Raw genomic sequence first — 22,482 nt, 5'->3', positions numbered from 1 at the left:
ATCCATATGACTCCAGTGGTTAAATACATATCTTCAAAAGCAATATGATAGGTGTGGGTGAGAAACAGTTTAAAATTTAAGTACTTTTTTTTTTTTTACTCTAAATCTCCACTTTCACTTACAGATGAGAAAGTGAAACTAAACAGTTACCACATGTGGCTTTTAGACGTAAAAGTGAAAGTGGAGATTTAGAGTAAAAAAAAAAACTAAAATATTGATCTGTTTCTCACCAACATCTATCATACAGCTTCTGGAGATATGGATTTAACCACTGGAGTCTTATGGATTCATTTTGTGTTTCCTTTATGTGCTTTTTGGGGCTTCAATGTTCTGGTCACCATTCACTTGCATTGTATGGACCTACAGAGCTGAGACATTCTTCTAAAAATCTTCATTTGTGTTCTGCTGAAGAAAGTCATACACATCTGGGATGGCATGAGGGTGAGTAAATGATGAGAGAATTTTCTTTTTTGGGTAAACTATCCCTTTAAAGGTGTCAGAATAAACCCAATGGTAATAGTATACTACTCTTTTTTTTTTTTTTTATTTTTTAATTTGGAATGCCCAATTCCCAATGCGCTCTAAGTCTTTGTGGTGGCGTAGTGACTCACCTCAATCCGGGTGGTGGAGGACGAATCTCAGTTGCCTCCGCGCCTGAGACCGTCAATCCGCGCATCTTATCACGTGGCTTGTTGAGCGCGTTACCGCGGAGACATAGCGTGTGTGGAGGCCCACGCTATTCTCCGCGGCATCCACGCACAACTCTCCACGTGCCCCACCAAGAGCGAGAACCACGTTATAGCAACCACGAGGAGGTTAACCCAACGTGACTCTACCCGCCCTACCAACCGGGCCAATTGGTTGCTTAGAAAGCCTGACTGGAGTCACTCAGCACGCCCTGGATTTGAACTTGTGACTCCAGGTATGGTAATCAGCGTCTTCCTTGCTGAGCTACCCAGGCCCCCTACATACTACTCTTTTAAAATAATATGCCATAAATAGTAAGAGTAGTATGGGTAGTATGCCATTCCGAACTCAGCCAATGAAGCACACTTCATTGTTGTCATCCGAGAGTCTGGCCAATTATGAATAAGCGGTGTCGTCATCAGAGCTCGTGCAGCTGCTTTGGAGCAACTGCAGTAGCCAGATGGTCTCGCCTCGCTCTTGCGGTTCTTCATTTGCATACGTCACGGTGACGTTGACTTAAGTCAGCCAAAATTTCTAACCAACATGCACTCCTTCAAGTCAGGTGCAAATCGGCTGCATGAAGTCGAACACACCTATTAATAAGTAGCAAATCATGGTTCACGGCTATGACATTAACTAAAGCTACTGGATATTGTCCTTCATTATAAATCCTTCATTTCAAAAGGAAACAGGACACTGGTTTTGTGAAGCTACAGTATATGGTCTTTAAAAGGAATGTTCTAGGATCAATACAAGTTAAGCTCAATCGACAACATCTGTGGCATAATGTTGATTACCACAAAACATTTGTTTTGACTCGTGCCTCGTTTTCTTTAAAAAAAAAAAATACAATCTGGGTTACACTGACTTAATCCGTAAACATTCAAATATTCACAGTTTCAAAAGTATAGCCAAAAGACGTAAACAATATGCGTATTAACATGATTTAAAATTGCATACTAACCTTTTCTGTGTAAAGTTATATCCAATTTTACAACTTGTCATGACGACTTAACTTATACATCTTGATTTAAACAACTTTACAGCTCCAATAATACACAAGTTTTAACAGAATAATTAATGTAAGTGCTTTTATAAAATTATAAGCTTCACATTTCTGTTAAACCCTCTATATATTGGCCCCATTCACTTCCACTGTAAGTGCCTCACTGGCCACATTTACATGCACTTAATAAATGGTTTATTCGAGGGTGTTTGCAGAAAATGCCGTTCTGAATGCCGTATTCTCATATTAACGAGAATGCCAATTTCCTAAGGTAGTTTAAAGGGTTAAGATTTCTGGGTTTGTCCCGGAGAACGCGGCTTATGTGGTCATGTAAACGCATAAGCGGCGTTCTTAAAGGTTTCTGAAGAGTGCGCATGTGAGTGTACAAACAGGATAACAAACGTCATAGGATGGAGCCCAACAACACAGCTGAAAGAATTCAACATTTCTGAGTACAGTGGGAAAAGCACATACACTATAAACTACAATAATAACTTTATTTATATAGCAACTTTTAGCAATATAACACAAAGTGCTTCACAAAATATAAAATCAAAACATACTTATTCAAACAAGCACAAAAGTAAATAAAATTATAGTATATAAAAGTATATACCCATTTATACACATCAATGTAAAATACTGACTGTCCCTCACGTTCGTGTATATGCGCTCGTACACTGGGGGAATCCCGGAGTTTGATGTAACAGGGAAACCCCAATGTGGAGGCGAGGGCATGGTCAAGCATTCGTCTGGAAAGAGAGTAAGCGGTATGGGTTCTCACCTGAGATGAATTGCAGTGAGAGACGGGGGAAATAAAAGGGGCCAGTCAGAGTGTGCAGAGAGAGCCCAGTTGAGAAGCTGTTTGTGTGTTGGTCGCTGCCATTAAATTGAAGCTTCACCGTTGCGCTAAGCGAATGCGTTTTATTTTGTATCAATAAAAAGTGACATTCTTGAGTTGGAATCGCCGTCTTCCGGTTCCTCGTTTGATTGAACCCGTTGCACCCACTATTGCAGCGAAATTTTGATGCAGGTCGCAATGGAAAGTTAAGGAAACAAACAGTAACCACTCTGGAATATCTGGAAATAAAGCAAAGCAACAGAGAATAAAATAGCGAAGTCTTCCTCGGATCCCATGTTTGTTATTTACACAAGCGTCGCAGGGAAATTACGTTGCTGTGGAGAAAGCCGTTTACTGACCGAGCCGCTTGAATACGGGAGTAAAGCGTACGCAACTTATACAGTGCATGTAAACATGAATGTTGCTTTCTCGAAATATACTGCTTTCTCGCAGTAAGCCGCTTTCTGGTGTCCATGTAAATGTAGAGATTGTAACCTCGATTTTTTTCTTTTCTTTTTTCTTTTTTTTTTTAAGAAAAGGATGAACAAGTTTAAGTTATTTTTTGCTGTAATCAACATTATGCCACAAATGCTGTCGATTGAGCTTAACTTGTATTGAACCAGGAATATTCCTTTAATGAAATAACATTTTATTATTTTTATTTCATAGTAACCATTCTTGCTTAAAAATTCCCCTGTAGCTAAGATTATATTAACATAATAGCATGTCCTTTCATACCTTGTTGGTTAAAAATAATCTAGTTCTATGGTGAAAACGTATATGAAAGTGTTAAATGTTATTTAGTCATGAAGTCACCTGAGGGGGGGAAGGTTGAGTGTAAAAGATCTGTTGTCAAGTAGTAGTCAGGGCATACAGACCCCTAGCAGTTACACTGCTGCCTGGTCTGTGCAGCAGAGCCCCGGGGCTGTCTGATGTTCCTCAGGGACGCATCGCCATACTGGATCCCAGAACCCATCCGCTCCGGGTCCAACTCACCTAAACATGACCAGAAAGAAACGCAAATTAAACCTCTCCTTAAACTAAACTCTTGAAAAGGCAGAACCTTAGTCATAGACACCACTGACTTTCATGGTATGGACAAAAAGATACAATTCCAGTGAAAGGTGAGTGAGACTAACATGCTTTCTTTCATCTATCATTATTTCTTTTGTGTTCCATGAAATAAAAAAATCATATGGGTTTGGAATGACATGAGAATGAGTAAGTGATGCCAATTTTCATTTTGGGGTGAACTATCCCTTTAAATCACTTCACTGTGCTGTTTAGATGATGATTGGGCTTCAGACATCTGTCTCAGGTGAGACTTTAAACAAAGCAAATGAGTCATATGGACTACTTTTATGGCACTTTTTCATGTTTTTTGTTGCTCAGTCAGGGTCATCAACCTCTTGTTGTATTGAAAAGAGCAGCTTGGACATTCTGCAAAACATCTACATTTGTGTTCCAAGGAAGAAAGAAAATCAAAGGTTTGAAACGACACGAGGTTGCATAAATGCTAACAGAATTTTCATTTTGGTGTGGACTCTCTTTTTAATACCAGGTGTAAACCAGGACCACACATGCAAAATCTCGTGGCAGTAGTTGTTTTCTCTTACCTGACTCGATCTTATTGAGGATGGAGCGAGCACATTTGAGAAAGGCTTCCTCTACATTCTCTCCAGTTAAAGCACTTGTCTCCAGAAACATCAGCTCTGGGTGGAGGACACAGTTTGAGTCAGACTAAAATACCAAAATCTGTTTATAGTGCCAAAGTCTTTGTTTTTAATACAGTGATGTGTAAAAGTATTCCTGATTTCTTCTATTTTTGTGTATTTTTCGTACTAAATTGTTTTAGATCTTCAAACGAGATATAACATAAAACAAAAGGCAAACCTGAGTAAACACAAAGCTGGTTGTGCCACCTTTAACAGCCGCAACAACTGCAACCAAACGCTTCCGATAACTGGAGATCAGTCTTTCACAACGCTGTGGTGGAATTTTGTCCCACTCTTCTTCGCAGAACTGCTTTAGTTCAGCCACACTGGAGGGTTTTCGAGCATGAGCTGCACGTTTAAGTTCCTGCCACAGCATCTCAATCGGGTTCAAGTCAGGACATTGACGAGGCCACTCCAAAACTTGAATTTTGCTTCTTTTGAGCCATTCAGGTGTGGACTTACTCCTATGCTTCAGATCATTGTCGTGCTGCTTAATCCAGCTGCGCTTGAGCTTCAACTCACGGACACATGACCGGACGTTCTCCTTTAGGATTTTCTGGTAGAGAGCAGAATTCATGTGTCCCTCAATTATTGCAAGTCGCCCTGGCCCTGAAGCAGCAAAGCATCCACACACCATCACACTACCACCACCATGCTTGACCGTAGGTATGATGTTCTTTTTGTGGTATTCTGTGTTTGATTTACGCCAGATGTAACAGGACCCATTTTCCAAACAGTTCCACTTTCGACTCATCAATCCACAGAACATTCTCCCAAAAGGTTTGAGGATTATCAAGATGTGCTTTGGCAAAATTCAGATGAGCCTTAATGTTCTTCTGGGTTAGCAGTGGTTTTCGCCTCGCCACTCTTCCATGGATGCCATTTCTGGCCAGTGTATTTCTGATAGTGGAGTCATGAACAGTGACCTTTTCTGATGCGAGAGTGGCCTGCAGTTCCTTGGATGTTGTCCTTGGATTTTTTTGTGACTTCCTGGATGAGTCATCGCTGTGCTCTTGGAGGAATTTTGGAAGGTCGGCCACTTTTGGGAAGGTTCACTACTGTGCCAAGTTTTCTCCATTTGTAGATAATGGCTCTCACTGTGATTCTTTGGAGTCCCAGAGCCTTTGAAATAGCTTTGTAACCCTTCCCAGGCTGATGTATTTCAATCACTTTTTATTTCTTCATTTCTGGAATTTCTTTTGACCATGGCATAGTGTGCTACTGGGTGAGACATTTTAGCCAACTTCATGCTGCTGAAAAAGTTCTATTTAGGTGTTGATTTGATTGAACAGGGCTGGCAGTAATCAGGCCTGGGTGTGTCTAGTCCAGCTGAACCCCATTATGAATGCAGTTTCATAGATTTGGGGATTTAGTAACTAAGGGGGCAAATACTTTTTTCACACAGGCCCAGTTGGTATTGGATAACTTTTTTGCTTCAATAAATAACATTATCATTTAAAATGTTTTTTTTTTTTTTTTGTGTGTGTGTGTGTTTACTCAGATTGCCTGTGTTTGATGTTAGATTTTGTTTGAATTTTTGAAACAATTTAGAACGAGATCTACACAAAAACAGAAGAAATCAGAAATACTTTTTCACAGCACTGTAAATGTCCTAATATGTCCATTTCAGACTCACTACCCATGCTCATTGACAAAAGTAAGCTTTTAGCAAATATATATTCAAATGTACATTCTTTGGACATACAGGAAAATGGACCAAAACTATATAAAGCCAATATTTATTTATATTGACTATTTACAGCAGTCTATAGAATTTGTTGTCCAATAAAATGCTCTCTAGAATGAGAATGTCCCCTCACTCTAATACCACCTGGCTCTGACTAGCAATAGCAAGGAGGACGTAAATTTTGTTTTAAAGGAACAGCCCTTCGATATGTCCCAACCAATAAAAAACAGGAAAATATCAACAATCATGCATGTGGTCTTTAACACTCAGGTATTCCATAAAACTAATGTCTGCTCCCATCCTTTGACTGCAGAGTTCTTCTTTAAAGGAATAGTTCACCCAAAAATGAAAATTCTCTCATCATTTACTCACCCTCATGGCATCTAAAATGTCAAATCTCAAAATTTCATTCTTCTGAACACAAATGAAGATTTTTAGAAGAATATTTCAGCTCTGTAGGTCCATATAATGTGGATTGTGGATACAAGTGAATTGTGGCTAGAACTTTGAAGCTCCAAAACACATATAAAGGCAGCATAAAAGTAATAATTATGACTCCAGTGGTTAAATCCATGTCTTCAGAAGCGATATGGTAAGTGTGGGTGAGAAACAGATCAATATTCAAGTCATTTTTTACTATCGATCTCCACGTTCACATACTTTTATTTTTGCCGATTAGCATTCTTTGTGCATATCTTCACCTATTGGGCAGGAGGAGAGTTTATAGTAAAAAAAAAAAAAAGAATTACATTTTGATGTTTCTCACCCTATCATATTGCTTCTGAAGATATACGTTTAACCACTGGAGTCTTATGGATTACTTTTAAGCTGCCTTCATGTGCTTTTTATACCTTTAAAGTTCTAGTCACCATTCACTTGCATTGTATGGACCTACAGAGTTGAGATATTCTTCTAAAAATCTTTGTTTGTGTTCAGCAGAAGAAAGAAAGTCATACACATCTGGGATGGCATGAGGGTGAGTAAATGATCAGAGAATTTTCATTTTTGGGTGAACTATCCCTTTAAAGCAATTTATGTGGTTCTTGAATGAGAACACCTAGAGAGTTACTGCATTAGAAGAAGCTCTAACCATTCTCCTGGGCAAAGCGAGAAGCCTCTAAGAAGGTGACCTCACGGTCTGCATCCAGATCCTTCTTATTTCCGCACAAGATGATGACGATGTTGGGGCTGGCCAGCGTCCGTGCATCTGTCAGCCAGTTAGTCAAAGCATTGTAGGTCTCCCGACTAGAAGAAAGAGCGGTGGACACAACAATAATAATTTCACCACTGGAGTTGTATGGATTACTTTTATGCTGCTTTTATGCTTCAAAGTTCTGGCAACAATTTACTTGAATTGTATGGACCTACAGAGCTGAGATATTCTTCTAAAAATCTTTGTTTGTGTTCAGCAGAAGAAAGAAAGTCATACACATCTGGGATGGCATAAGTGTGAGTAACTGATGAGAGAATTTTCATTTTTGTGTGAACTATCCCTATAAGAGAATAGCTAAGCCTGTACAATATTATTATAGTTCAACCATTTATAATCAGCCCAGTAGAAATGTCCTAAACAGGGCGAATTAGTAAGAGGGAACAAACTTTTACATACTTCAGCTTTTACACTATTTCTAGAAATCAAACCTGTAACAATCTCTATGATGTATGCAGTCCCTCACATTTCCTGACTCTGTTTGTTTGAGTCACCAGTCTCAATGGCAGCCATTAGCCAGTGGTCGCAGCAATGGATGAACGAGTAAATGTGTATCAGTGTAAAGCATTAAATGTGGTAAACTGCAGCTGCAATTAGGGCTGCAACTAACGATTATTTCGATAATTGACTAATCTAACGATTATTAGAACGATTATTTGACTATTCGTCGATTATTGCGACGATTAATCATTAGCTCTTAACTGACTATTCAGCTTGTGCCCGAGTTAAAAGGTTGTATTAAATGTGCTTACTAACAATAAAGAGTACAGAATCATCTTTTAAAAATACCTCTAAATGACATTCACTGAATTAAAGGAAAAATTAGTTTTTATAAAGTTTAATTCAGTAAAAAATTCACTGCAAAAAAATCCTATTATCACGAGTTTTTGTCTTGTTTTCCATTTAATTTATCAAAAAATTCTTAAAACAAGATACATTTACTTGAGAAGCAACATATAAGATAATAAGAGTTGCTTTCAGAGAATGTGTCATAAATATAAGTCTATATTGTTTACAAGTGTATTTTTCACTTATTCCACAACGAGAGTGCTTCTGTATTTACTTTTTTTGTATTTTTGCATTATAATTCCCTCATACTTTGCGATCTACATCGCCTGAAGCTATATGGAAAGTTTAGAGTGCATCTGGACTGTGAGATGTGTTTTCATCATTAGAGTTTTGTATGATCTCATGTTACGTTAAATGAGATCAAACGACTATTCGACAACGAAAATTTTTGTCGACAAATTTTTATTGTCGAAGTTGTCGATAACGTCGACTAATTGTTTCAGCCCTAGCTGCAATGATGACAGTTCACAGCTAAAGGATGACTCCCCCATATTCTATCCATCAAACATACACAATCCATCACTCTGTTCATTTCTCTCACAGTTTCTGTATGGTCGACACCCTGTCTAATGGACTAGATCTCTCAGGGCTGCTGCTTGCCAGAAGATGACATTTTATTACAGTCCTGTCACTCTTTATTACTCCGCTCTCTGCGTCTCTACTACTATGACAGTGGCACAGCAACCCAGAGCTTACCAATTGAATGCCACAGTCATTCTCGCTGTGTGCCTGTCATACAATTAAGTATTTGCTGAAGAGAATACGTTTAAAGGGATAGTTCATCCGAAAATGAAAATTCTGTCATCATTTACTCACCCTTATTGTCCTTCCAAACCCATATGGCTTTCTTTCGTTGGTGCAACCCAAAAGGAGACATTTTTAAGAATTGTAATACTGGAAAAGTACTGGTCACTCTTTTCCAGGTAGTAGTATCAAAAGTGGCCATAGACTTCTGAAGCCATACAATAGTTTTGTGCGAGGAAAACACTGAAATTCTTGTCATCCACCTTAGCTCTTTTTGGTGTGTTCATGAGAGAAGCAGCGATGTCTGATTTGTGAACAAACTGAGTGAAACCTTGTCACTGAATTGCTTGATCTTGAACGGCTTAAAGGGAGTAAATAATGATTTTTTTAACGATAATTTTTTTTCATTTTTGGGTGAACTATTCCAAAAGAAATGTGCCCTTGCATTCAATTGACCCCATTACAACAGCCTTACCTAGTGATGTCATAAGCTAGAAGGGCTCCTGCTGCTCCACGGTAGTAACTGCGGGTCACTGACCTATGAGACACAAGCAATAAATGACCTCAGCCAATCAGAGTCAGCATACAGCCTTGAGCATATTCTAATGGACCAACCACAGGCATGTACCTAAAACGTTCCTGTCCAGCCGTGTCCCAGATCTGTAGTTTGACTGTCTTGCCGCCAACGTTGACAACCCTGGAGCCAAACTCAACACCGATGGTGTGGTTGGAGTCCTGTTTGACTGTGCCAGAAGATAGTTGGTTAGAAAGCAGTGCTTAATCAGTTGATGTACTACTTAAAGGGGTCAATAACACACAGCTATCGGTTATTTTGTCCTTAACCCTTTAATCTCTGAAGGTGTTTTGAAAGATTTCCTGTTTCAGTGGCACACCCAAAATTAAAGGCTTATAAAAAAAAAATTTTTTTTCATGATATAGATTGATAAGAAACTGTCTAGCCAAAAAAAATCTAGCCAAAATGTATTTGTTTCTTTCTTAATTTTTCTTATTTGACATTATATATCTCAGGGTGTAAATAAGGTGGCTCTGAAAAACTGCTTTTGTTCCCAACCGTGTCACCTGTAACTGAGTAAAATTGTGTTGATCTGACAAAGCAATCAAAAGTTATAGCATTACAAAAATTATTTATCCTAGCGTCCAAGAATGTCTCCAAACAATTAAAACATCATAATTGTACACATGAACTAATAACACATGCAAACACAACGACTAAAGGTATACATAGCATGGAGACATGATTTTAGTAATGAGATTTCACAGAATGAGTACCTTTTGACTCAATGAGTCTACATCGTGACATTTACTTGGCGCCATCTCCTGGTGGCCATATGTAACATTGTGCTTTGTGTGGATTATCTAATGATCTATGCATCTGATCACCTTGGGTGTGGGCTTGTTAGAAAGATAATCACCTCCTCTAATAATGGTATGTGATATTTTATGTTCCGTTTATTTTTTGTGAAGTTATAAGTGAAAACGCAGCATATAAGCAAACCAACATAATTGTCAAAACATATACTTAGCTATTACTCGCTATATTTTTGTCAAATAGGCTGGTTGTATTCTACTCTTTTAGAGCTTTCTAACGACATATGACACATGGCTATTTGTTGAGGCCGATGTTTTTACTTATCACACTAATATGTGCAGTGCATTTATTTTTTAAATAAATTATCAGAACTGAACACTTTTTATTTGTCTGCAAATTTCAAAGCACTTGTTCAGTTTTGGTCATAATGCCTACATGCATTGTAAAGTAGAGCTTCTAAGCTTTCAAACAATACCTATTTTGTGTTGATCAAGATTGTGGTTATTATAATATTAAGGTTCCTTTATAATTAAGAGCATTAGCTGAGAGAGAATTTCTTTGTAAACATTGTAACTGAATCAAAATCGAATCGACATCGGAATTGAACCTGAAATTCTGTATCAATACCCAGCCCCATTTTGAACTGCCCCATCCTTCAATAACAGCTTCTTGCATTCAATGTGACGGTTCATAAAACAATCTGCACTGAAATGTGCCATCCAAAACTGTTTAGATGTTAAACATCTTTTTCATGCTTTTAATGCATGTAAAGCTACTCTCGTTTCCCACAGAACATTCAACTGCCTCCTCTTTTTCTTTGCTGAATGCTGTAAGAATTAAAGGTCGTTTTTTAAATGAAGTCTTTGCATGAGTAACACATTAATAAGGGCTTACACTTGTTTTCTATGAACTGGTGAAGAAGGCATGATTTCCCAGTCCCCGCGCTGCCAATCACCAGGAACTTAAACAGGAAATCTAAAACCAAGAGGGAGAGAAAGAGGAAGAGAATCAGTATCGCATTTGCGCTGTATGGAGAACGTTTTAAAGCCATTTGAATCTCCTCCTGAGCACCACACCATCCTGATACGCTTCATTCCATGTGAACTAAACCTCTCCATTCTTCTGTCATTGAAAGCTTTGATTGAGGTGTATATTCTTTGAACAATCAAATCCATCTTGAAATGCAATGTTCTTCCAGCAACAGTTGCTAAGTAACCGACTAAACATGCACTAAACTGATGATTGCTCATAAGAATGCTATTATGTGGTAGGCCTAATTCTGCCAAGCAGAAAGAACCCATACCAACTCTGAACAGTGGTCATTAAAGATTAACAGGAAAAGACTGGCTGAAAGACTAATTCATACACAAACATACACACAGGCATACACGCAAGCCTAAATGGCATGCTGTTATTTAATAATGCAAATGCGTTGGGGACAAAACACTGGTTAATTTCTTGAACTCCTCAGAAATAGTAGTAATAGACCAATATTTCAGATAAGCTGAATAATTTGCAACTATTAGACCATTTGGAGATATTCGACATTGGCTAATAATGCGCCTTTTTGATCAACAAAAAGATGTCTTCAGAGAGCAAATAATTTTGAAAAATTATGGTGTAAAATAAGTATGCATTATTTTACTGTATTATATACACTCACTGAGCACTTTATTAGGAACACTATGGTCCTATTAAAGTGCCTGAAGTGGTCTTCTGCTCTCGTAGGCCATCCGCCTCAAGGTTCGACGTGTTGTGCATTGAGATGCTATTCTTCTCACTAAAATTGTACAGAGTGGTTATCTGAGTTACTGTAGTCTTTCTGTCAGCTCGAACCAGTCTGGCCATTCTCTGTTGACCTCTCTCATCAACAAGGTGTTTCTGTCCACAGAACTGCCGCTCACTGGATGTATTTTGTTTTTGGCACCATTCTGAGCAAACTCTAGAGACTGCCGTGTGTGAAAATCCCAGGAGATCAGCAGTTACAGAAATACTCAAACCAGCCCGTCTGGCACCAACAATCATGGCATGGTCCAAATCACTGAGATCACTTTTGTTCCCCATTCTGATGGTTAATGTGAATATTACCTGAAGCTCCTGACCCGTATCTGCATGATTTTATGCACTGCACTGCTGCCACATGACTGGCTGATTAGATAATCGCATGAATAAGTAGGTGTACAGGTGTTCCTAATAAAGTTCTAAGTGAGATCAGGGTTTAGATATAAACTAGGGTTTGGCGCAAAATGTCACAAAGTGTCAAAATTCCCCAAATATTTAAAATGTGGAAGTAAAAAAAAAAAGAAATCTTCAAAGTGAATTCCTCTGTAAAGAGACACTTAATATTAAAATATTTACTAGTAGAGTGTTTGTTTTGGTATATCTACTGATTTGTATCTGAATATATTTGAAGTTGATTAAACATTTTTATTTAACTGCTGTCATTGATCAGATTAAGAATATTTGGAAATAGGAAATGCAATTCTTATTGGATTTACTGCCCTCTGTAGCCCTCACAGAACAAATTTTTGCAAAATGTGTGTTTCCACAGAAGTTTTATTTAAGATTTTATTAACTTGTTAACTGGCTCATAAATAGGAATTTAAAGATTCTGGCTCCGATTCCTCTTAACGATGCTGGCTCCTTAACGGTCCAATGACGATTCTTTTAGTACTTTTGAGAATATTATTTGGAAATAAGAGATGCAATTCTTACAACATGTACTGCCCTCTGAAATCTGTTGCCAAAAGATGAGATCATTTCAGATTTCTACAGAGCAGATATAACATTTCAGAAATAAATTTAAAACAACTCTTGTAAAAGGTGAGCTTGCAGACTTTTTAGAGGCATAAATACAATCTGTAAGGGGGTTCAGTGGAAAGGAGGAGGCGAGAACTGGCTTGACAACTTAAATAATAATTTAATAAACAACTTAAACAAAAACACACAACTATAAACACACAGTACAGCTGCCTGTCATTCTCTCTCTCTCGAACTGTCGTCCCCGGCCGCCTTTATCCCTCGCGCACCCCATCAGGCTGATTGGGGACCGGGGCGTGCGTCATTCCAGCTCGGCCCCGCCCTCCTCGGCTCTACACAATCCAATAATTGATTCACCCAAAAATGAAAATTCTCATCATTTACTTACCCTCATGCCATCCAAGATGTGTATGACTTTCTTTCTTCTGCAGACAAAGACTTTTAGATAAATATCTCAGCTCTGTAGGTCCATACAATGCAAGTAAATGGTGACCAGAACTTTGAAGGTCCAAAAAGCATATAAAGGCAGCATAAAATCAATCCATACGACTCCAGTGGTTTAAACCATGTCTTCTGAAGAGATATGATAGGTGTAGGTGAGAAACAGATAAATATTTAAGTTCTTTTTTACTATAAATCTCCACTTTCAAATACTCCTTTTGTTTTTGGCGATTTGCATTCTTTGTGCATATCGCCACCTACTGGACAGGGAGGAAAAATTATTGTACAAAAGGACTTACATTTTTTATTTGTTTCTCACTCAAACCTATCAAATTGCTTCAGAAGACATGGATTAAACCACTGGAGTACTTTTACGGTCTATGACCTCTGTCAGGGATTTTCCCTCTCTTTCTCGCTTTCTTGTTCTCTTTTTGCTTACTCGTACTCTCATTTCTTCTATTTCTCTCTATGAGCGTGTGTGTTTCTTTTAGGTCTGCCTTTGCGCACCTGTGACTCACTTGGGCATCAGAGCTCAAGTGATTGAAACGAGTATAAAAGGAAGACTGACGAGAGTATGGAAGAGAGATGTTCACCTGACCAGAAACAAAGTTTTCTTTTGTATTAATTTCTTCTCATCTCATCGAACTTAGTTCTGAGTTAGTTTAATTTGCAATGTTTTACTTGTTCTTTATTAATTTACGCTGATTTACTTTTATGGGTATGTGTTGAGTAGATGTTTATGTTAATGTTTTTCCTTAATTTGGTTATTATGCATGTATTTATTAATTTTTTTATTTTATTAATTTTTTTGCAGTTTTCTTCTATTTGATGGTTATCATTTAGTTTAGCTGCCTTTTCTTTGTTAATATACTTAATTTGATTCTGGATCAAGTTGCACAGATCTTTTTATGTTACCCTCCCCTTTTGCTTATATTTTTTAATTGAAAGGGGTTCGTAACACTGCCTTTATGTGCTTTTTGGAGCTTTAATGTTTTGTTCACCATTCACTTGCATTGAATGGACCAACAGATCAGAAATATTCTTCTAAAAATCTTTGTTTGTGTTCAGCATCTGGGATGGCATGAGGGTGAGTAAATGATGAGAGAATTAAAATTTTTGGGTGAAGTACAACTTGGCATAACGGTAACAGTTCCAGAGACAGTTGTGTTATGTAGCGTAATGTTGTACTTCAGGCTTGAGACTTCCACAGTTCTGATTTCATTTTCATTTGGACATTCATAACTTGCGCTGTTGTATGAGTGTTTTTGATTCACTAAAAAGAACCGGCTCATAAAAGTAATTTATTTGAAAACTGGACTATTCTGGAACAGCATATGTTTCATGCTGTAGATTCAAAAGAACCAGCTTGTAAGAGTCATTCGTTCAGATATCGGACAACACTGGGCGCATGGTGTGTTTCACAATGTAGATTCAGTAGGGGGCAGTACTGCTGCTGAATTGCGCTGCAAGAAACACTTTTTTAGTATTTTAATATGGTGTTCAATCTGTATCGGTGGAAAACTGAACATACGAGAACCGTTAATGGAACTGGAAGTCATGACTTTCATAGGCTGGCTACTGTTTTGGACCGGTGCATTTTTAGAGACAAAAGAACTGATTCCTTGTCAAATTAGAATGATATCTTAGTTTTATTGGCAGTATCATCTGTAATCAGCATTTCAAACGCTACTATGGCTAGTTGTGCAGTCCACCAATAACAATAGAGCGGCGGCAGCAGTAGGAACACCCACCAGTGACACAGATCGCAAAGCCACGTGCCACCTGCGGTGTGAACGGGGCTTTACGCCGGGTTCACACATCCTCCGTGAGCGCCGTGTTTTCGTCTCGGCGCCCATATTAACAGATGACACCGTTTACACTTCAAGCATGAGTCGCGAGGTGACGCGTCCCAGACACTGCAGTGAGCGGACAGATTCGCCGTTGTGCCTATTTCTGCTACGCGGCTCACGCTGAGCTCAGCGGCTCTGGGTGCAGTACAACACTAAAATAATCAGGAGATTATAGAAAAGACAAAAGCAAATCAAAATGATTCAAACCGAACCTATAGTACACTACAATTTACATGTCTGCATGCAAGTAAACTGAATAAAATAACTTAATAAAGGAAAGAATTAATAAACTGCCGGACATTTTGCCATTCTGTGTATATAGGTGTACAGTATAGACACAACATTAACCAATCACAACCGAGTGTGCTGATAAAGATGAAGTGCACGTGACTGCCCGCTGTTGTCCTTGAAGCAGCATTAACCTCAGCTTATAATGAATTTATTATAGAAAAAATTTGGCGTAGGACCCCATAGATAACTTTATTTTCTGCGCAGAGACGCTGCTGTTTCTCGCAGAAGAGACGCGGCCAATGCGAATGCCCAACGTGACCGCCCCGCTCACGGAGGATGTGTGAACCCGGCGTTAGTATTGGTTATCAATAGTGCTTATCAAGTAACTGTTTGTGGCTTTTATATCAATCAATACAAAACATTGTCAAATAAAAGAAAATAAAAGTGTCAAAATGCATTTACATATCTAAGCCCTTCCTCAAGGAACAATTACAGCATAGCAGGATGTCTCTGTGAGGGTGTGTGCTGTGCAGATGTTCGGACTGGAGCGGGTCCTGACCCAGCCCACGCAGCAGACCGCAGGGTTCAGCTGTTGACCTGTGTGAGGGATACTGTCCCAAAAGCTCTTTGTGTTGAAAGAGGACACAGAGAAAGAACTATTTGCATGTGCGGGCATGAGATACACTCAGTCATAACAGCTGTAACAGAGGAAGAATTTAGCATCACAGGATGATCTATGGAGATTATGGGTCCATGACTGTTAGCTTGGAACATTTGCAGCATATATGCAAGTACACATATGGATCATAACAGAAAAGGGACCCTCTTTATATTAGGTGGCCTTAACTACTATGTACTTAACCATTTGATACAATGTACTTATTAAGTACATACATGTTGTTGTATTGTAATTACATTTAAAGTACTTGCATTTAATTACATTTGTAGTTACAATGTTAACTTTACCCCTAACCCAACCCTTACCCTAAACCTAACTCTAACCCCTTATCCTACCCTTACTCCTAAACCTACCCATACCTCAACCTCAGTAGCAGCAAATGTGGGAATTTTGCAGAACAACATGTAGTTACACAGTAAATACATAGTCTTGTATGTATTTAATGTTAGTGCATAGTAGTTAAGGCCACCTAATATAAAGTGTGACCCAGAAAAGTATATTTTCTAAACGTGTGCCAGAGCATTTTGGACAAAAACATTAGCTCTGTTCCAAACCCTAGTGAGCTGCCTACATAAGCAGCTGCCTTCTAAGGCAGCATCTTAACTGTCATGTAGTGTCATAAGGGACTGATTTTGAATAGGCAGCAACTCTGCGTCCCACACAAATAGCCCTACTCGCACAAAAAGCACAGGGTACTCAACTCGCAATTGATTCCAATCGTCTTTCATTAGCATGTTGCTAAGCTAATAAAGCTAATAAGCTGCAAATACAAATCACAGAGTTAATTAATTTGTAATTACATTAAGCTATTTTCTACCAATTCTTTTCAGTACTGACTAAAATATATTTCTAATCAAGATTTCTCTCGACTTATTAGCCATCCTGGAATCTGATCATTTTTTCATTGACTTTGTCGCAAAGTTTGCAATGTCAGGAGCATGCTTATAAAGCCCACTAGGTTTTGGAATGAACTGGAATGATCATGAATAAACTGTCATAAACTGTTTGGACTTTTTATGACTTTCCACTGAATAAATGACATACACACACACTGCAAAATGATATTTTAGCATATCGAGTTATATTAAATAAAGTGGTCCAGGCCCAGACAGTCAGCAGACTAGGTGCTATTTCTGGAGACAGTGTGTGTACTCTGACTACATGACCTTGAGCATCTTTTCATGGAAAAGCATTTAGTAGCTGTATGTTCACAGCCAGCCTATACATTTACTAACAACTTCAAGAAACACAGCATTTTTGACTTTTAGGGCATTTATGGACAGTTTTACTCCAGCACTAATATCCAACATAGGCTAAATGTTTCATCAGATGATATTCTGCTCACTACAATTGTACAGAGTGGTTATCCGAGTTACCGTAGCCTTTATGTCAGCTTGAACCAGTCTGGCCATTCTCTGTTGACCTCTCTCATCAACAATGCATTTCTGGATGTTTTTTGTTTTTGGCACAATTCTGAGTAAACTCTAGAGACTATTGTGCGTGAAAATCCCAGGAGATCAGCAGTTACAAAAATACTCAAACCAGCCCGTCTGATACCAAAAATCATGCCACATTTGAAATCACTGAGATCATTTTTTTTTCCTCATTCTGATTGTTGATGTGAGCACTAATTGAAGCTCCTGACCCATATCTGCATGATTTTATGCATTGCACTGCTGCCACACAATTGGCTGATACTACTACATTTGCAAGGTGCTTGAATTGACTTGAATGATGAATTAACCAGAAGTAATATCAGCTGCAATTTTTTCGCTGTAATCTTTTTCTTGACAAATGTTTACACAAACAGGATTAAAAACTCAAAACAACTGTTATCTGTCATAGCTGGACACCATGTAAAGTAATGAGGTCATGTAGAACAGTGTAGCATTCTACTGTTTAAAATGTTTATTGCATAATACAAACTGTTTCACGTACTATTTTAAAAAATAGCAGTGTATGCAGTAGGGATGTGCATGAGTAATCGATTAATCGAGTACTTGTTCATCTTTAAATATTCGACAAGTAAAAACACTACTTGATTAATCACAATTGGATTTTTCTTTGCTTTTTGGGCAACAATGAAACTGCTTCTCACCTAAATCTTGCCATTACAACTCATGCATTGGGTGGTGCTGTGATTACATGACAGAATAATTCACCTAAGTGTTAGGCTAATATTGTCATTGGTTTAAAGTGATCGTATCGCTTCTGAAGATTGAATGTATGTTTCTATGTGTGAGTGCAAATGTTTGTTTTTGTTTTATTTGTCATTTTTGAATCTAGATGTTGTTTTACATGCATAGTGCTATGTTTTCATAAGAAAAACAAAACCGCTATAGGAGTGACATTTGTAAAAAAAAACTAATTTGTAGGCCAAGCACAATGAAACGGACTCACAGCAGATTGATGGGGAGCTGGAGGAGAGTAAGATTTCTGCAACATGAAACTAGTAACCAAATTAACCTCCTGAGACCCGAGCATGACTGCTGTGTGCATTTTCCATTTCCCTTTTTGATTTGTAGCTAGTAGGACCTAATAAACATGCAAAAAAATTATAATTCTACACCAAAAAATGTATGTCCACATATGTACAGCGGGACTAAGTTGTGAAATTTTAAATAATACTAAGCTATAGAAAGTCTTTTTAGAATTTTCTTTAATCAAATTGTTTATGTTTTCAGGAGTGTTGGTTATTCATGTTTTTGAGACGTTACAGATATTACAGCTGATTTTCTGTAAAGCTGATTTGAAACAATGTGTATTGGGAAAAGCACAAATAAAAAACTATACAAATACAAATATTTTACTTGATTTTACTTTTATATTACAATGTTTTTTCCTACTTTGGCAACAAAATCGTAATGTTCTTTCTTGTCAAACAAATAAGTGATAGCTAGTGCTGAAGCATTTTACCAATCAGATATTAGCATAATTAATTATAGTAATGGCCAGCATTGTCCAATCACTGCCAGCCATGTTAAAATAAAATTATACATTATAAATTCTGAATCCAAGTACTGATTACCATTGTCCCATGTCTGCCAAACATGTTGAGTGGTCCAATGCAGCCTCAAACTGAACTTTTGATAGGAAGTTTGGATTAAATGCACTTGGCTACATAAAGAGAAATAGGATGCTCCCTTGCTCCCTATTTAGTGAATGATTTAACCTGCAGTGTGCTGTCTGTCTGCACTGGTCTCAGAATAGTTTGAAATGCACCTTAATTTCATCCTAACTCCATACAAAGCCTCTGAAAGCAAAATATTTTCTCAACGTGAAAATGCACTGTGCAGGATTTCTAATGAAAACCTTGTGCTACTGTACACATTAGTGTACATTGTGTTTAACAGCGTGACGTTTCGCAATAAATCGCTCAAATATTAAAAATTGCGTATCAGATGAAACTAGAGACTCAAACAGGTTTCAATGTAAACTTAATTAGGTTTCTTACCAGATGTAGTTTTGTTGGCATTTCTCCCAAAGACAAACTCTGCTGTGATCGGCGCCATGTTGTTTTGTCACATGACTTTGTTTGTCGAAAGTTTAACTTTACTGACAATCCAGAGTCTCCTGAACTGAGATCAGTCGGTTTAATTTAAATAATGATTTGCGTATAGCGAAGCCAAAATACAAGGTCCACGCATGTGTAGGCAGGGTCACACGAGGTTTAAGTGATTTTAGCCAAATTAGCCACACCCCCTCTTAACAAAATCCCGCACTCCAATTACACGCGCACACACAAACACACTAAAGACTGTTGTGTTGGAGCAGGTGGAGGGTGATGGGTCACCTAAGCATTTCGCAATCCGACCCACAGCGTTTCACGGGAGCAAGACACCTAACCAACTCTTATTTGGTGCAGCCAGGTGAATGCCCACAATGACTGACAGGCAGAAAGTCTTCTAATTTGCTAAACAAACGATCTGACCGTGGCCCGCGGACATCTTTTCCACCGCTGTTTACAGAGTCTAGGGCTGTTACAGAGAGAGGTGTGATAATTCATCGCACATATTTCAGTGAGATCTGACAGGTAAGAGGTGTTTTCAGCATATCATTTCATTTAATATATTTACTGTACTAAAGCATAAAATTATCACAATATGTTATAGTAATACGTTGAAATTTTGGGTTCTCCAAAAACAATGCTACAGCCAGTATATTCTACTTTGAAATGTCCATTCCGGGACGGAATTTCTGTTGGTGTTTTGGCCTGTGTGATCCCGCCCACTGCCCATTTCCCAATAGTATTTCGACACCCCAGGTTGGCTTATTTGATACAAGTTAGTGGGCAACACAGTGCGCTACAGCCATGGAATTTATTGACAGAATTATAAAAAAATCCACATGAGCCGGATTATAATTTTCAAACAATAAAAACATTGCAAATGTATACATTAGCTGATCAACTTACAGTGTAAGGCTCGTCACTTGCCATCGTCAGTTTGCTCGTTCCTGTTGCGTGTCCTCAACCTGGCAGCCTGCGTGAGCATTGAGTCTGGGGAGGAGGGGGCGGGGGAGACAATTCTCTCCGATATTTTGAATTTGGACTGCAGTACCCATTTTAAACGCTTGATGTCAATGTTAAATATTGCTCCTTTAACTACATTAATATTTGTTCACCTACAGTGCAAATACACCGGTCAATAGTCAGACACAAGAAATAAAATTAGCCTAAGCAGAGACATTTCAGAGGTCTTCAACTAGTGAGTTGAAGTACAAAATACTTTGCACTTCAACGTACATTAAAAGGTGTTCTGTTATGTTAAGTAAGGTAGGGCAACCAGGTATTTCCATGCATAAAGAAAACACGCATACCCTTTTTAAGAGGGATCAATGCCAACAACAGTAAGGACAATCAGTCCAACTTCTATCAGTGTGTAAAAGTGAAACGGGTAGAAACCACACAGGGTAATACTGCATGATGCTGGTGGAGGTTTTGCGTCACCACTTTTGATAACGGAAATGACACGCACAGAAACATTGCATTTAACTTCATTTATCGTCACCACAGAAGCAAATATTTTTAACAAGTAGACAGAAGATGTGTTTCACATCAACTTAATGTAAATATTGGTGACATTGTTTAAAGAATTGACAGCAATTAGGTCAAATCAGTTAACAGCTTTTAGGCTAATTCTCTGATTAACTTACAGCATAACAAGAATAATATAACTATATAATATTTTATATCTGACCGGCCCATTTCAGTGAGTGGAAAGCCTAACAAATCTACATTTACAGACAGCCTGACAAGATAACAGTGGCAGCAGACGGTTAAGGGATTATGTTGATATTACTATGTGCGAGTTAAACTTAACTGGTATCTGTTTACAGAATTAAAGTTTTGTACAGAATAATCATCTTCCTGGTGATAATGTTTTTGCAGCACGCGCACTCACTCACACGCACGCGCCAGTGCTCGCTAGCTTTAACAACAGCTAACAACAATACAAATAGACTGTCATTACCGTACGTCTCTGACATGTCGCTCCAACCGATGAAACCACTCAACCAGCTAATGGATACTCGTTCCTCTCCCTCAGATATGGATTTTGCTGTGGTTTCGTTTCCACTGGCTACTGCTAACGCCTCTCACGGTTTCCTGTTTTCTTCTTCTTCTTCTTCTCCTTTGGGTGTAATGGCGGGTTGGTGTCATAAGCACATTCCGCCACCTACTGTACATTGTGCATCCATCATGGTGACGCTCTATCATATGCTGTGTGTTATGTAGTGTATAATTTCCCTGCAGTGTGTGATCTGAGCTGCTGCGTATTCAGCTCCCATGCCCCGACCACCTCATTCAAGGTGTTTATCAGTTCTATGTGTGTGCAATTAATTGTTATGTATCCTCCACTATTTAATTAGTATTTCACATTATTATATCCTTCGATCTAGTCCAGTTTTTTCCACAAATTCCATAACTACCCTACAATTTCCTCTTATCTTCCTGTACTTTTCCCAACAACCACAATAACAAATCCATATCTCCCTCCTTTCCTTTCAAACTTTCTCGCATTATTTTCCTTTCTACTGAATACTGATCGCATCTCGAAGTTAACTGGGCAAACGAAAGGCGGTGGAACATGCTTTTACATCAATGAAAGTTGGTGTACAGATGTAACAACGTTAAAGAGGATGTGCTGTCCTAATTTGGAAGCTCTCTTTATTAACTGTAAGCCTTTCTACTCGCCGTGGGAGTTTTCCTCATTTATTCTGGTGAGTGTGTATATCGTGCCAAACGCGTGTGTGAACACAACGCTTCAACAGCTGGCTGATCAAATCACAGACACGGAACAACAATACCCGGACTCAGTTATTATTATTCTTGGGGATTTTAACAAAGCAAATCTCACACGTGAACTGCCCAAATACAAACAGCACATCTCATGCCCCACCAGAGACAAGAACATACTGGATCATTGTTACACAACAATAAAGGATGCATATCG

At 38.4% G+C, this 22,482-nt stretch overlaps 1 protein-coding gene across 5 annotated transcripts in view; it reads right to left on the bottom strand.

Moving 5' to 3' along the window:
- Nucleotides 1–21,648, bottom strand: part of LOC127421910 (ras-related protein Rab-4B) — a 32,930-nt gene extending 11,282 nt beyond the window's left edge. For 3 of the 5 annotated variants that reach the window (XM_051665127.1, XM_051665124.1, XM_051665123.1), the window contains exons 1-7: nt 21,502–21,648; nt 10,964–11,044; nt 9,368–9,482; nt 9,215–9,277; nt 7,027–7,181; nt 4,151–4,246; nt 3,351–3,530 (exon numbers count right to left, since the gene is read on the bottom strand). In XM_051665127.1, the coding sequence (XP_051521087.1) occupies nt 3,415–3,530; nt 4,151–4,246; nt 7,027–7,181; nt 9,215–9,277; nt 9,368–9,482; nt 10,964–11,044; nt 21,502–21,517 (642 nt within the window). In that variant the 5' untranslated portion in view covers nt 21,518–21,648 and the 3' untranslated portion in view covers nt 3,351–3,414. Of the gene's footprint in view, nt 1–487; nt 2,774–3,350; nt 3,531–4,150; nt 4,247–7,026; nt 7,182–9,214; nt 9,278–9,367; nt 9,483–10,963; nt 11,045–21,501 lie in introns of those variants that run through there. The other 2 variants (XM_051665125.1, XM_051665128.1) reach the window with 2 other exon arrangements.
- Nucleotides 21,649–22,482: the final 834 nt, after the last annotated feature.

Source organism: Myxocyprinus asiaticus, chromosome 31 (assembly GCF_019703515.2).
Source record: "Myxocyprinus asiaticus isolate MX2 ecotype Aquarium Trade chromosome 31, UBuf_Myxa_2, whole genome shotgun sequence".
NCBI classification, from domain to species: Eukaryota; Metazoa; Chordata; class Actinopteri; order Cypriniformes; family Catostomidae; genus Myxocyprinus; species Myxocyprinus asiaticus.
The sequence above is the reverse complement of the archived record's forward strand: the minus strand, read 5'-3'. Positions and strand labels throughout refer to the sequence as shown.